At 44.1% G+C, this 16,535-nt stretch overlaps 1 protein-coding gene across 1 annotated transcript in view; it reads left to right on the top strand.

Annotated features, from left to right (window-relative positions):
- The window catches only part of LOC114813132 (C4b-binding protein alpha chain-like), a 67,966-nt gene that overhangs the window by 23,548 nt on the left and 27,883 nt on the right, over window positions 1-16,535 (top strand). The window contains exons 6-12 of the mRNA XM_029068190.2: window positions 2,446-2,631; window positions 3,991-4,020; window positions 9,750-9,941; window positions 11,847-11,943; window positions 13,241-13,329; window positions 14,536-14,727; window positions 15,704-15,886. Coding sequence (XP_028924023.1) covers window positions 2,532-2,631; window positions 3,991-4,020; window positions 9,750-9,941; window positions 11,847-11,943; window positions 13,241-13,329; window positions 14,536-14,727; window positions 15,704-15,886 — 883 coding nt within the window. The 5' untranslated portion in view covers window positions 2,446-2,531. The remainder of the gene's footprint in view (window positions 1-2,445; window positions 2,632-3,990; window positions 4,021-9,749; window positions 9,942-11,846; window positions 11,944-13,240; window positions 13,330-14,535; window positions 14,728-15,703; window positions 15,887-16,535) is intronic.

Genomic DNA, 16,535 nt, shown 5'->3' on the forward strand with positions numbered 1-16,535 from the left:
TAGTATTTATTGAGCGCTTACTATGTGCAGAGCACTGTACTAAGCGCTTGGGATGAACAAGTCGGCAACAGATAGAGACAGTCCCTGCCATTTGACGGGCTTACAGTCTAATCGGGGGAGATGGACAGACAAGAACAATGGCACTAAACTCCAGACAAACACTGAGTGTGAAGTTTCTACTTTATCTTTCCTGCTCCTTGGGTATCGACACCTAGCATTTCCATTACCAAACCCTTTCAAATTACTAATGCTGTGTACATAAGTAATGAGAGTCTCATGCAACAAGTGGTCCAATTAGATTCAGCCAACAGGAGGCCAGGAAGCTAGATAAATCATTTATTTTATTTATATGTCCTCCTACTGGCCTGATCTACAAAAGGGAGCTTCTGGAGAAGTGGAGTTCCCCTCCTTCTGTACTTCTAGCTGATGTAAAGTATGATTTTCATATTTTTAAGTTTTAAAATTTTTTCCATTTCTCTCCTTCACCATATTCAAGTCCCACCTGCATATTGTACCCTTTCTAATTGGGACATTGACAGATGATGAAAGCAGTCCTGTTCTCCCCAGTAAGGCAGTATGGTCTACTGGATAGAGCACTGGCCTGGGAGTCAGAAGGTCCTGGGTTCTTATCCCGGCTTTGCCACTTGTCTGCTGTGTCATCTTGGGCAAGGCACTTCACTTCTCTGGGCTTCAGGTCCCTCATCTGTAAAATGGGAGATTTGATACCTCTTCCCCTTCCTACTTAGATTGTGAGCCCTCTGTGGGATAAGGATTGTGTCTGACCCGATTAGCTTGTATCTTTCCCCAGTGCTTAGAATGGTGCTTGGCACAAAGTAAACACTTACCAAATACCATTATTATTACTATGCAATTTTATGACACACGGACTATTTGTGGCATCAATATCCCTACACTGACTAAGACTACTGCCTGATGAAGGATGACACCCAGAAACGAGTGCTGGACACACCTTATTTTCCAGAGTGTCTTCCCACCTCATTGCATCAGCAGCTGTCTTAAACAAGTTTCACGTTCAGAAAGTTGCTGGGTAGCTAACCCGAGGGGGCATTGATTGTCCAGAAATGCTCCACTGATCTCTGAAACAACCATCCTTATTCCATATGCCCTGCTTTGGTGTTTCTGATCTTTTTTGGCTCTACTTTGTCTAGTTGTGTGAAGGACACCTGAGTGTATATCTATCTATATATATGTGTGTGTTTGGTAGTTCATTTCTCTTTTTTCTCCCCCCAGTTTTTACAAGAAAGTAGAAAAGAGCCCCTCTTTCCTTCTAAACCACTCTGAAAATCATACACAGGGATGTCTGAGTGTTACACACAGGAATGACTTCTGGAATGGGTGAGAGCCCAGAGGAGGCCTGCCGTTGCTGCCTCTGAGTTCTGAGATATTCTCTTCTGGGGCCAGACTGTCACCATTTCTCTACCAGCCACCTGGCAATGGTTGCCAGTGAGCACAGGAGGAATGGGCAAGAAAGTGAGGGTCGGTCAATGCAAAACCCCACCCCTACTGCCCAAACAGCCCAAGTGCTTGTTCTGCCTGCCCTACCTTTCCCTGCTTCACCGTTGATATGAGCGAGGCAGACCCTCAGTGTCAAAGGTGCCAGAAAATGTGCACTACTGTATTTTCATAGCTGCAGTGTCCATGAGTACAAGACAGTCTCACCATCAGGGGTGTCAGCTCCGACCCAAAGGCCAATTTTCCTAGAGATGGACAACCATGGGGACAGGAAGAGGGGCCTGTCTTCCTTCTAACTGGGCTATCTTCTTCCCCGGGTGGTATTTTTCATTTATTATGGTATTTACTAAGTGCTTACCATGTGTCAAGATTGTTTCATGATCTAAGAGTAGCAGCTGCTTGAGATTTACGTCGACGAGTCCTGCGGGCATCTGGGAATGGCAACCCGAATCATCTTGTGGTGTGGCTATGTGCCTTCAGAAAACTCAGATCATAGTAAATAACCTTGTTTTTTTCCAGCGGTTGCCGATGGGCTGTGCCGAGCCTTCCATATTATCTTGCCTAGTTAAGCGCAACAGTTGGCTGGCATAAGAAGTGAAGCTGTGGCCAGGGGAGAGAACGGATGCTCTCTGGAACCGTTCTGCTGCTTCTGCCATCGCGGCTAGGCACTCGTTTCTGCTGTGCATCTTACTACTGACCCACCTGTTTGACGTCTTTGTTAATTATCCAATAAATGTCTACTTCATAGTCAGTATACATTTTGCAAAGTTTAGGTAGCCCAGTACATTTTGAATGACTGTGGGCTTCTTTTAAAATGGTGTCCCATGTAGATGAATTCTCCATGAAACAAAAGGTGCTTGTAGAACTCTTGTATTTGCTTATACAAGCTTCCTAAATGTCTGCCCTCTTTTTTCTCTTTTCATTTGGTATTACATACACAATTTTTATTTACACTTTTCTTGTCCTTTCCAGGGGCCACTTGTGAGATACCTGTAATCCCATATGCACATGCAGTAGCCTCATCATCACCGAATCCCCCTTATTCATATGCTGACACTATGTCAATTAATTGTGATCCTGGATTCACCATGGTAGGAAATGGTAACATTTCTTGTGGACTCAGCGGCTTATGGCTACCTGATTTGCCATACTGTCGGGGTAAGAATTTATGTAGGCTTTTTTATACATTTTTCAAAAGATTTTTTAACTTTCATTCATTCATTCAATCATATTTACTGAGCATTTACTGTGTGCAGAGCACTGTGCTAGGCGCTTGTACTTAGTACACTGGGTGAGCTTTATGATGATTTCTTTTTTTTTTATCATGGGGAGGAGGAGAAAGAGGGAAAGAAAGCTGACCCCAAGAGAGAAGCAGCACGACTTAGTGGCAAGAGCCCGGATTCGGGAGTCAGAGGACGTAGGCTCTAATCCAGGCTCTACCGCTTTTCTGCTGCGTGACCTTGGGCATGTCACTTAACGTCTCTGTGACTCCGTTACGTCATCTGTAAAATGGGGATTAAGACTGTGAGCCTTATGTGAGAAAACCTGATTACCTTGTATCTATCCCAGTGCATAGAACAGTGCTTGGCACAGAGTAAGCACTTAACCAAAAACATGATTATTATTATTATTACTCCAGTGCTTAGTACCTGGCACATAGTAAACACTTAAAAAATACCATAAAAAGAGCATATCTTTAAAATAATGGTTTGAACTCTTAAATAAATACCAATTTGATGCTTTTCTCTTATTTTACTCATCTATGACTATCATAAATAAATAGACTAGGATATGCTACTCTGTGGTTCTTGGATTTAGGGTTGGTGCTAACAGTATCACAGGAGTGGACAAATTTACAGTCACATCCCTTTAGGCAGGGAAGATGTTTGAATGGAGCTGAACTCCTCCAAACACTCCAGCCCCCAACCTCCCCAAATCAAGCCCAGAAGATCTGGGTTCTGGAATCCAGCACCACTCCAAATTTAGTCTGGTTTGAAGTGCCTTAAGGAGAAAAATTCCTGCAGCCACTGAGTTTCACTCTTTTTAAACACCTCTCCCATCTCTAAACTTCAGGCTTGGCCAGGGCGACTGAACATAGAAGCAGAGGATTTATGAAAAATCTGAGAACAGGTGTTCTTCTCATCTGTCCCCTATAGTCATTTGTGAAAAATAATTAGAGGCAAATACCCACAATCACTTAGCACACTTGTTAGCTCTAAGTCATGATTTTGTCTAGTACTTATCCCTTGATTTTGTTAATCTTCTGGTCAGAGATTCCTGCTAAACTAACACTATTCTCTTTCTGGTTACTTCTATATTAAAAATAGTAATAATGTTAAAATGGCGGTAATTGCTAAGTACTTACTATGCTGTACTACGTGCTGGGGTAGATGCAAGATAATCAGGTTGGGGACAGTCCCTCATTGGGCTCACAATCTAGAATTTCTCTAGAAAACTGCTGGCTTTTTTGAAATAGTAGAGGATGGAGTTTTATACCCCTTTATTTCTTCCCCTCAGCTGCCTTAAGTGCCACAACTGCTATTAGAGGTGAGTATTACCCTCAAACGAACACGTCTACCAACTCTGTTGTATTTTACTCTCCCAAGCACTTAGTGCTGATCTGCACTCAGTAAACATTCAGTAAATACCATTTACTGATCAAACATGCAAACGAATTGGGCTAACGGAACCGCCCAAGTGAGAGACCTTTCCCCCCAGTGCTAATGGAGGAAATCTGTCCTCTTTCCTGCCTGAGGAACACTTTAATTGGAATCACCACCTTAAAATGGGTGGCAATAACTGGATTATGGAAATGGTTGCAGTTTGTCTTTTAAATAATTATAAATGAAAGAGGTGACTGAATTCTACCCCTTCTTTTCATCCCTTCTCTCTGGGTTCTAATGGAAGATTTGCATAAAGATCTGAATTTAATGCATATAACTATCATACAGGCCTGTTTTTAGCATTTCAAAGTCAAAATTTAAAAAGCAAGCTCCAAAGGATCAGCAGCAACTCACTAAACAAGATGGAAGGGAAAACTAGCCACTCCAAATCACTTCCCAATCCCAGTCCTGCCGGTTCTGTTACCCCTTGTTAACTCTCTCCTTGTTTTACCTGACACGGCGTCTCAAATCCTCCCCTCAAAATTGTCCACACTACATTCTCAGCGCTGTTCCAATTCCATGGCTGCAGAAACTCCATCTCAATGGCTTTGCATCTGCAGAAATCCCTGATAAAACCCTGAGAATGATGGAGAGAGCAATAGAAAGTGGCAGTGGGATACAAAAGGCAACCGAACTGGTGTTTGGGGAAGCCAGGGAGCAGCGTGGTGGGAAGTAGAAGAGATTTCCGGCTCCTGGTCATTGACCTAGTCTACTCAAACCACATATAAAGCAGATGGTAGGGAAGAACATGGGAATGAAGAAGAAAATTCTTGCCACCACTGCTTCCGAGGCATATTGTTAAATGCTTTCTGGAACTGCAAGGCAGAGTTGAGGCCCTAAACTTTCATTTTTATTTTGATCATTTATTTGTCTTAACTTTTGCAGGAAATGTGTGCCTAACATTGGCAGTGGTGATTGTTAAATGGGTAACTGCTGGCTAGAATCTTTAACAGAAGAAAAGTTCATTTAAGAGAACTTATCAATCACGCTGAAAGCTTCTAATCATCCAATCTTCAGGAAAACGGGTTGTCCTGTTCACTGTAATCTCTGCTTTCCTATACGTTTAGAATTAGAGTGAAGCAAGAAAATGAGGCTGCTTCAGTAATTCTAGTTATATGGTTTTGACACTACAATTTAAAAAAACTTAGCTACTACAAATGAAACATCCTAAAGATCAAGGTTGCTTGATTTTTCTTAACTACCTGTGCTCTCCTTAAGTGCAAATATCATTTTTGCTTGGTGTAGAAAGAAATGATCCATTTTACAGTTAATTTTAAAACCAGTTTTCCAGGTATCCATTTAATCAGAATTTCTGTTAAATGCAAGCTAATAACCAAACTTTTCCAATCATTTTTAATCAGTTAATAAGAAAACAAATACAGAAGTCCTTTGGTGGGAATTACAAAGGCAACATTCTTGTGAACTTTAACATAAGACAAATAAATGAGTAAAATTTTCAATCTTCAGACTATGAGTGGACATTTGTTTCTATTTTTTTGGTAAAAAGTGTAACAATAGGCAAATATGGTTTGAAAAGTGATATTCATTCATTCAAATGTATTTATTGGGTGCTTACTGTGTGCAGAGCATTGTACTGAATGCTTTGAATGGACAATTTGGCAACAGATAGAGACAATCCCTGACCAACAACGGGCTCACAGTCACGGGAGACAGACAGCAAAACAAAACAAGTAGTCAGGCATCAATACCATCAAAACAGATAAATAGAATCATAGATATGTGCACATCATTAATAAAATAGAGTAATGAATAATATATACAAATATACACAAGTGCTGTGGGGAGGGGAAGGAGGTAGAGCAGAGTGAGGAAGTAGAGGGAATGGAGAGGGGAGGAGGGGCAAAGGCTTGCCAACATAAAAAAAAAAAATTTTAAATGTCATCATTGTATTCAACCCAAACCCTAGAAAATACTTTTTTAAAAAATATCTGTTGTCCTCATCCTCTATGTAACATGAGAAAAAGAGCCCTGTGGTACTACCTATTGTTTAAGTGAAGCACTTTGTTTTATATTCTGCAACTGTAGAATGGCTTTTATTTGGTGCTGATCTGCGCTATTGAAAAACCAAAGGGTATATTTTGCTGTTTTACAAGATATAATAATTATGGTATTTGTTAAGCACTTACTTTGTGCCAGGCACTGTTATTAAGCAGTGGGGTGGATACAAACAAATCAGGTTGGACACAATCTTTTGTCCCCCGCAGGGCTCACAGTTTCAATCCCCATTTTACAGATGAAGTAACTGAGGCACAAAGAAGTGAAGTTACTTGCCCAAGGACACACAGCAGACCAGTGGCAGAGCGGGGATATGAACCCATGTTGAATTGTAGTTTCCAAGCGCTTAGTACAATGCTCAGCAAACAGTAAGCACTCAAAAAATGTCACTGACTGAATGTCCTTCCAACTCCCAGGCCCGTGTTCCACCCACCGCACCATACTGTACTTAATTTCTTTGTACTTATGATTACTTAATTTGTACTTATTAATACCAAGGAGCAGAATGACTTTACCTAGGCACCTTATAAAGCTCATTCAGTCGGGATGATTTACAAGCTATCATTTATGTCTAAAGTAATAAAAGAAACCTGAAAGTATCATGACCCCAAGGTGCCTTTCTGGGTTGATCATGTTTTCTACATTTTTAACAACTCCAACTTCTGCCTGAGTAATAATAATAATAATAATGATAATGATGGCATTTGTTAAGTGCTTACTATGTGCAAAGCACTGTTCTAAGCGCTGGGGGGGATACAAGGTGATCAGGTTGTCCCACGTGGGGCTCAGTCTTAATCCCCATTTTACAGATGAGGTAACTGAGGCACAGAGAAGTTACGTGACTTGCCCAAAGTCACACAGCTGACAAGCGGCAGAGCAGAGATTAGAACCCATGACCTCTGACTCCCAAGATCATGCTCTTTCCACTGAGCCATGCTGAGGCAAACGACCATCCTTCTTGAGGGGAAAATATGCATTTTGGGGTATGGAGTGAGGATTTTTCCACAAGCTTTCTAAACTCTGGAGTGGGTGGAGTATAAGGCGGTGTGCCTTCGAGGTCTTTCAAGTGTCAAGGATCTTCTCCAGGTGTGAACCAAGATGGCTGTCCGCCATCTTGCATTATAAATTAAGTGCAGTATGGCGCAGGGATAGAACACAGGACTGGGAGTCGGAAGGACATTCATTTATTCAGTAGCATTTCTTGAGCACTTACTGTGTGGCAGAGCACTGTACTAAACTCTTGGAAAGTGTGGCTCAGTGGAAAGAGCCTGGGCTTGGGAGTCAGAGGTCATGGGTTTGAATCCCAACTCTGCCCCTTGTCAACTGGGTGACTGGGGGCAAGTCACTTCACTTCTCTGGGCCTCAGTGACCTCGTCTGTAAAATGGGGATGAAGACTGTGAGCCTCACATGGGACAACCTTATTACCCTGGATCTCCCCTAACACTTAGAACAGTGCTCTGCACATAGTAAGCACTTACTAAACACCAACATTATTATAATTCAACATGGGTACTTATCCCCGCTCTGCCACCGGTTAGAGAAGCAGCGTGGCTCAATGGAAAAAGCACAGGCTTGGGAGGCAGAGGTCATGGGTTCGAATCCTGGCTCTGCCCTTTGTCAGCTGGGTGACTGTTGGCAAGTCACTTCACTTCTCTGGGCCTCAGTGACCTCATCTGTAAAATGGGGATTATGACAGTGAGCCTCACATGGGACAACCTGATTACCCTGGATCTCCCCCAGCATGTAGAACAGTGCTCTGCACATAGTAAGCACTTAATAAACACCAACATTATTATTATTATTATAATTCAACACAGGTTCTTATCCCCGCTCTGCCACTAGAGAAGCAGCGTGGCTCAGTGGAAAGAGCACAGGCTTGGGAGCAGAGGTCATGGGTTCGAATGCTGACTGCCCCTTGTCAGCTGGGTGACTGGGGGCAAGTCACTTCACTGGGCCTCAGTTCCCTCATCTGTAAAATGGGGATGACTGTGAGCCTCACGAGGGACAACCTGATGACCCTGTATCTCCCCCAGCGCCTAGAACAGTGCTCTGCACATACTAAGCGCTTAACAAATCCCACCGTTATTATTATTATCTAGCGGGGGTGGGAGGCTGCGCAGGTCACGTGGCTTCAACGGCGCCGAGGCCGCGCGCCCCTGTGGCCCCGCCCCCTCGTGGCTCCGCCCCCTTGGCCTCAGCCAATGAGGGAGGGCGGCTCGCCTCGCGCCCGAGGCCCGGCACGTGCCGGTTGGCCCCGCCCCTTCGGTGACGCGCAGGGGGGGCGGTTGGAGCCGCCGGCCGTGGGGGCGGCGCTCAGTGGCTGCGAGGACGAAGGCGGCGGCCGGTCCCTCCCCGCCCGCCTCCATCAGCCGCCCGCGGACGCCATGCGCCCCTCTCTTCGCCCGCCAAGCTGCTCCCAATGGCGACGGGCCCTCGGGGGCCGCGCGCCGGCCCTCCTGCTGCTGCTGCTGCTGCTGCTGCGGCCGCCGACGTCGCGCGGTGAATGGGGGGCGCGCGCCGGGGCAGGGGGCGGGGCCGGCACCCGTTTCCATGGCAACCACAGTGAGGCGGGAGGGGGGCCTGCGCGCGCATGCGCACAGGGCTTCACACCTTGCCCGCGTGCCCAGCGGGGCCCAGTGGAAAGAGCCTGAGCTGGGGGAGTCCGAGGTCCTGGGTTCGAATCCCGCCTCCGACGCTTTGTCAGCTGGGTGACCGGGGCAGGTCACTTCGCTGGGCCTCGGTGACCTCATTTGGAAAATGGGGATGAAGACCGTGAGCCTCACGTGGGGCAAACTGATCTCCCCCAGCGCTTAGAACGGTGCTCTGCACATAGTAAGCGCTTAACGAATACCAATATTATGATTATTATAATTCGACAAGGGTTCTTATCCCCGCTCTGCCGCTGTTCTTTAGATGGGGTGAGCGGCTTCGCAGGTCACGTGTCTTTTATGTGACCTCATCTGGAAAATGACTCTATTATCGACTCTATTTATTGCCATTGTTCTTGTCTGTCCGTCTCCCCCCATTAGATTGTAAGCCCGTCAAACAGCAGGGACTGTCTCTATCTGTTGCCGACTTGTTCATCCCAAGCGCTTAGTACAGTGCTCTGCACATAGTAAGCGCTCAATAAATACTATTGAATGAATGAATGAAAATGGGGAAGAAGACTGTGAGCCCTACATGGGACAACCGGATTACCTTTTATCTCCCCCAGCGCTTAGCACAGTGCTCTGCACATAGTAAGCACTGAGCAAATGCCAACATTATTATTATGCCCGCTCTACTCGACGACCGGCTGCCCTGCGGCCCTTCCCCAGCCCTCGGTGGAGGGTCGCGGGGGGCTCCTGCTGGAAAAGGGAACCCCAACGAGCCCGCCTGCGGCCACCACCACTCTCCCCGGCCCCGTTTGTTCCGTTGCACATTGGCCAACCGTCCCCGGGGCCAAACCCTCCCAGCCGGGACCGGCTGATGGGGCCCCAGCCAGGTCCGCCGTGTCCTCAGGGAGGACCGTGATGTGCCCGGGGAGCAGGGAACGCTTGACCATTGACCGACATTACTGGCACTCGCTGACCCCATTTGTCCCCGTTCCTCCCCAGGTAGCTGCGAGGAGCCAACGAGGTTGACCTTCGCCATACCGAAGCCGGAGTATCAAGGCCAGGCTAGATTTGATGTGGGCGCCACTGTGGATTATACCTGCCGACCGGGTTACAGGAGAACACCTTCCCTTTCACCTCGAATTACCTGTCTTGCAAGTGGAACATGGTCAAAACCCCCCAGCTTTTGTCAGCGTAAGCATGAGAGCGCGTTTCCCTCTTCATTATACAGGGATCGTGGGCAGGGAACACGAGTAGTAATAATAGTAATGATGATGGCATCGGTTAAGCGCTTACTGTGTGCCGGACACTGTTCCAAACGCTGGAGTAGATATAAGCTCATCGGGTTGTCCCACGAAGGCTCACACTCTTAATCCCCATTTTACAGATGAGGTTACTGAGGCACAGAGAAGTGAAGTGACTTGCCCAGAGTCACACAGATGAGACGTGGCGGAGCCGGGATCAGAACCCACCACCTCTGATTCCCAAGCCCGGGCTATTTCCATTAAGCCACACTGAGTACAACTCTGTTGTTCCTATTGTGATAATAATAATAATAATTATGGTATTTGTTAAGCGCTTACTATGTGCCAAGCACTGTTCTAAGCACTGGGGTAGATACAAGGTAATCAGGTTGTCCCACCTGGGGCTCACAGTCTTAATCCCCATTTTACAGATGAGGTAACTGAGGCACAGATAAGTGGCTTGCTCAAGGTCACACAGCAGATAAGTGGCGGAAGCAGGATTAGAACTCACTTCCTCTGACTCCTAAGCCCGTGGTATTTTTTAAGGGCTTACTATGTGCCAGGCACTGCATTCATTCAGTCATATTTCTTGAGCATTTACTGTGTGCAGAGTACTATACTAAGTGCTTGGAAAGTACAGTTCAGCAACAGAGATAATCCCTACCCAACAATGAGCTCATTCAATCAGATTTCTTGAGTGCTTACTGTGTGCAGAACACTGTACTAAGCACTTGGAAAGTACAGTTAAGCACTGGGGTGCGCACAAGCAAATTGGGTTGGACACCGTCCCTGTCCCATGTGGAGTTCACAATCTCAGTACCCTGCTGAGGGTTTAGTACAGTGCATTGCACACATTAAGTGCTCAATATATGCCACTGATTGATTGGTTGATTGGTGGCCCTTTTGTTCATTTCAGCACTAGATGAATTCATTTTCTTTAAGATGTAAGGAATTTAGTCCCATTTGTTCATAAACTAAGCTGATAGCATTAGATGTCGAGGAGAATATACAATCCCAGATTTAGCTTTCCCAGAGACCATTGAAGGTTATTCATCAAATTTTACTCATTTTAATTCTCAACCAAGCGCTTAGTACAGTGCCCTGCACCTAGTAAGTGCACCTAGAGAAGCAGCATTGCTCAGTGGAAAGAGCATGGGCTTTGGAGTCAGAGGTCATGGGTTTGAATCCCGGCTCCGCCGCTTGTCAGCTGTGTGACTGTGGGTGAGTCACTTAACTTCTCTGTGCCTCAGTTACCTCATCTGTAAAATGGGGATTAACTGTGAGCCTCACGTGGGACAACCTGATTACCCTGTACCTACCCCAGCGCTTAGAACAATGCTCTGCACATAGTAAGCGCTTAACAAATACCAACATTATTAGTAAGTGCTCAAAACGACGATTGGTTGATTTATTTCATTTTTCAAGGACTTGAAAACAGAGAGAAGGAAAATAACAGGCTAGAAGTTGCCTCTGCTAATACAGGAGCAGGAGGGCCTAGTGGATAGAGCACGGGCCTGGAAGTCAGAAGGACCTGCATTTAATCCTGGCTCTTCCACCTGTCTGCTTTGTGAGCTCGGGCAAGTCACTTCACTTTTCTGTGCCTCAGTTACTGCATCTATAAAATGAGGATGAAGACTGTGAGCCCCAAGTGGGTCAAGGACTATGTCCATCCTGATTAGCTTGTTTCTATCTCAGCACTTAGAACGGTGCTTGGTGCAAAGTAAGCATATAACAAATACCATCATCATCAAAATGGACAGACAGATCTTGCTATTATTATATTTGCATTGAGCGTAGCTTGTGTACCTGATTTAATAGGAGCAAAACTAATTCTAAACTTTCCTTGTCACCGTAGCAAAGCCATGTCCCAATCCTGAGGACCTTCTGAATGGTCGAATTGAAATTGAAGATATTGTGTTTGGTTCCACCATCTTCTTTAGATGTAACAATGGGTGAGTTGTGGGACATGGTGAAAAACTATTAGCTTCTGGCTATGCTCATGTTTTAGGCTATAAGCTCTTTGTGGGAAGGGAATGTGTCTGTTTATTTTTATATTGTACTCTCCCAAGCACTTCGTACAGTGCTCTGTCTACAGTAAGCACTCAATAAATATGATAGAATGAATGAATGTTTTCATACTGCGGCGCTTTAGTACACTTCTTTCAGAGATTTAGAAATAATCTTAATGTTGGTATTTGTTAAGCGCTTACTATGTGCCAAGCACTGTTCTAAGCGCTGGGGTAGACACAAGGGAGTCAGGTTGTCCCACGTGGGGCTCACAGTCTTAATCCCCATTTTACAGATGAGGTAACTGAGGCACCGAGAAGTTAAGTGACTTGCCCAAAGTCACACAGCTGACAAATGGCCGAGCCGGTATTTGAACCCATGACCTCTGACTCCAAAGCCCGGGCTCTTTCCACTGAGCCACGCTGCTTCTCTAATTAATATCTGCTCCTTAATTACTTGGTTGTGAAGTGGGAAGAATATTACTGATCTGTTTTACAGACATATTTTCACCATAAAATCATTATCTGTGGATCAGGATGAGTTCCTTGAGGAATTCTTGCATGCTCTCAGAAGGAATTAGTAGCCTGCATTTTCAGAGTTAGTGGGAAACCAGGGTTCCTTCAAAAAACAAATTTGAGCCATTGGGTGATACAATTATAATAATAACCAAGAGGTCCTGACTACTAATCTGGTTTCATTAAATACATCTAATCCCTGTGCCTTGCCTTCTTTCCATTGATGTATGTTCCATGCTACTGGCTAAATGCAGGCCTAAGAGAGAGAGCCTGGGCCTGGGAATCAGAGGACCTGGGTTCTAATCCCAGCTGTGCCTCTTGCCTGCTGGGTGTCCTTGAGCAAGTTATTTCATTTGTCTATGTTTCCTCAGTTTCCTCATCTGTAAAGCGGAGGTTAAATGCCTTTTCTCCCTCCTACTTAGACTGTGAGTTCTCAGTTGGAACAGGAGCTGTGCCAGACCTGATTATCTTGTACAGTACTGTTCAAGTACTTAGTACAGTAAGATAAATGCTAAATATCACAAGACTAATAGTAGTCTTGTGGTAGCCTTAATTGGCTCAGTTTCTGCTAATGGCTGAAAGGAACACAGTATAAGATTTTTTTTTCCAGACTTCTGCATTTTTCTGTAAAATTTCATGTTTTACAAGCTTTACAAGAGGTCATAACCAATGGAATTAAGTTAAAGTAACTTTCCTTTCTCCTTTCCCTTCCCCCGGCCCCCATTAGGTACACCTTAATTGGATCATCCCAGAGCTCCTGTGAAATTACAGAAAACAATAGGGTTGACTGGAGTGAAACCCATCCAGTATGTGAAAGTAAGTTATTAGCAGAAACTGATGTCTGGGTGAATCTTAGAGCATAGGGAGTGACTTTTCTAAAATGATATTTATTAAGTATTTATTGTGTGTCTAGCACTATTTTACCTGCTGAGGTAGATACAAGTCCATCAGGTTGGACACAGTTCCTGTCCCACAGGGGACTCTTTTGACCTGATAATTTTTTATCTACCCCAGTGCTTAGTACAGGGGGAGCAGCAGGGCTTCCTGGAAAGAGCACAGGCTTGGGAGCCAGAGGTTGTGGGTTCTAATCCCGGCTTCACCACTTGTCAGCTGTGTGACTTTGGGCAAGTCACGTAACTTCTCTGGGCCTCAGTTACCTCATCTGTAAAATGGGGATTAAGATTGTGAGCCCCACGAGGGATAACCTGATTACCTTGTATCTACCCCAGTGCTCAGAACAGTGCTTGGCACATACTAAGCGCTTAACAAATGCCATCATTATTTCAGCGCTTAGAAGAGTGCTCAGTGCTTAGATCAGTGCTTGACACATAGTAAGCGGTAAACAAATACCATCATTTGTTATCAATAATAATGTCATTATTGCTATTAGAGTGCTTAGTAAGCACTTAATGAATAACACAGTTGTTATCACTTCCTAATCAGGGCTATATTGGTATAATCCATGCAGTGAATTAACTCCATCTTGCTTGAGTCTTCCCTTACTAATGATCACCAAGGAGCGAACACTTATTTTAAGAATGAATTGGGTTTCGTTCTCAAGGATACTCTCCTCTCTTCTGTTTGTTTAAAATTTAGTTTAAAAATGTAGTTTACATCAACCCCACTACAATCAGTTTGCAAAATTGTCATTTTTCTTTCTAAACCTCCCTTTGGCGTTTTTCACCATCAAATAGCGAGAAGGCATGCCCTTTATTAGTAGTGACCCATTATCAAGAGTTGACTGTAAACTTACTGATTATGAAAGGCTTATATAAGGCTTCTTCTGCTGAGTCTTCCGGGGTTTCTTGGATCTTCTAAACCAGACTTAGGAAGCCTGCTGAAGTCTTTGCGATGGCCTAGGTATTTCCAGAGGGAGGGAATAATGAGTCATTTCTACACGGTAGGAAAGGTGAAGTCTGGAGATTAGGAATACGCTTTATTTCAAACCTCAAAGTTGAAACAGCTATTGAACTTTCTTTTTCTCTCATCCCCACCTCCTCCCCACCCCGCTCCCAACTGCAGTCATTAAGTGTTTACCACCTCCGGATATCAGTGATGGGGTAAAGGTACAAAATGAAGATGAGTATTCTTTCGGCTCTGTTGTGAGTTATAAATGTAACAAAGGCTTCTCACTTATTGGACTGGATTCTATCCACTGTACCTCTGATAACCACCAATCTGGAAAGTGGAGTGGCGATCCTCCTGAATGTAAAGGTGACGAGTTTCAATGGCATTTTTTTCAGCCTGTGAAGTTTCTTGCACATACCATAAAATAGCGACTAGAGAAAAGATTAAATGTTTTAGATGAATTCAAAGGAATTCTATTTTTAACCAGGTCTTATTTTTAATGTATGATTGGGGGAGGGAGGGGGCAATCTGCTGAAACTTGGAGAACATGAAATACAGTCTGGCATGATAAAGGGTCCACACATCCTTTTCTCCTGTAGTACTGAAAATGATTTTCATGAATGCTGCATCATCGGTTAATTCAATCTATACCATTTCCCTTTTCTCAACTAAATTTGCATCACCTTTGTTGCTGACTAATATTTCACTTGAGCCCTGTTTACCACAGAAATGACACTTATCCCTAACTTTTCTTATGACAGTGAAGATTAGTTGATGTTCCATTTACTCAAGGCAGCTTGAGGAAGAGGTTATTCTGGGGAGGACCTGGGTGACTGCCCACTCCCTGAGTTTGTTAGGTCTGAAGTCATGATTCAGAGTTTCTCCCTTTTTTTTGAGGGAGATCATCTGTCATTTTTAAAACCAGTCAAATGATTTGCTTACTGTTATCACTTTTATCAAAAGAATAGAAATTCAGACGTAAATATATATTTTTTTCCAACTGACTTTCAATCCTGACCCCTCCATGTGCACACCAATTACAACTAATGGATGGCGCACTCTTAACAATCTCATTTTATAGCCCTATTTCTGCATCGACAATTTTACTCTAACTTAGGAAGATAATGGAATAAGTTCTACCTACTTCCCTCTTCCTCCTGGTCTAGACTGTTGTGGGTAGGGAATGTGTTTTTTATATCGTTGTGTTGTACTTTCCTAAGCGCTTAGAACAGTGCCTGACTCACAGTAAGCACTCCATAAGTATGACTGATTGATTGATCTTTCTTCTCGCCTACATCCCTTCTTACGCATAATATCTTTACCTAATCTTTTTCATTTTCAGTGGTCCGTTGTGAAAATCCCATAGTCCAAAATGGACATCAGATATCTACCTCAGCACCCCCTTATTCCTATATGAACTATGTGATATTTCAATGCAATCGTGGATTCGTCATGGAAGGGAAAAGCAAAATTTATTGTGGAGCCAACAACCTCTGGTTTCCCAAGATTCCAAGATGTAAAAGGGGTAAGGGCCAAACCTTTATTATAATTTTTTTTTCCAAAGTCAGACTTCTATTTTCTCCTTTTTCTGTGTGAAAAAAATCTCATCTGTTCTTGGTGAGAGAAGAAAAAGAGAGATTTTGGCTAACAGTAAATGAAATATCGTCTTCCTCTAAGGTAAGTCTTGGAATTCTTTTGAAATAGAAAGTTTTGTTACATTATATTATTTTGACTTTTTGTGTCACAGAAAGATGTTTCATTTTATGGCCACTTTACAGTAATTCTGTGTAATCTTGATTTCTCCAACAGTGAAAGTTTTGCTAAAATCTAAACTCAGTTTTGTAGATTTCAAAGTATCCAGTGTCAGCAGCACCACCACCTTCTTCATAAGAAGGTTGAGAAGCAGCCTGGCCATGTGGAAAAAAGCACAGGCCTGCGAGTCAGAGGACCTGGGTTGTAATAATAACCCTACCAAATGCTTGCTGTGGGACCTTGGGCAGGTCAGTTAACTTCTCTGTGCTTCAGTTCTCCTGTTCTCCCTCCTACTTAGGCTGTGAGCCCCATGTGGGACAGGGACTTTGTCCAGCCTAACTCACTTAGATCTACCCCAGCGCTTAGAACAATATTTTGACACCTAGTAAGTGCTTAACAAATACCATGAAAAAGAGTGAGAG

The sequence above is a fragment of the Ornithorhynchus anatinus genome, chromosome 7 (assembly GCF_004115215.2).
Source record: "Ornithorhynchus anatinus isolate Pmale09 chromosome 7, mOrnAna1.pri.v4, whole genome shotgun sequence".
NCBI classification, from domain to species: Eukaryota; Metazoa; Chordata; class Mammalia; order Monotremata; family Ornithorhynchidae; genus Ornithorhynchus; species Ornithorhynchus anatinus.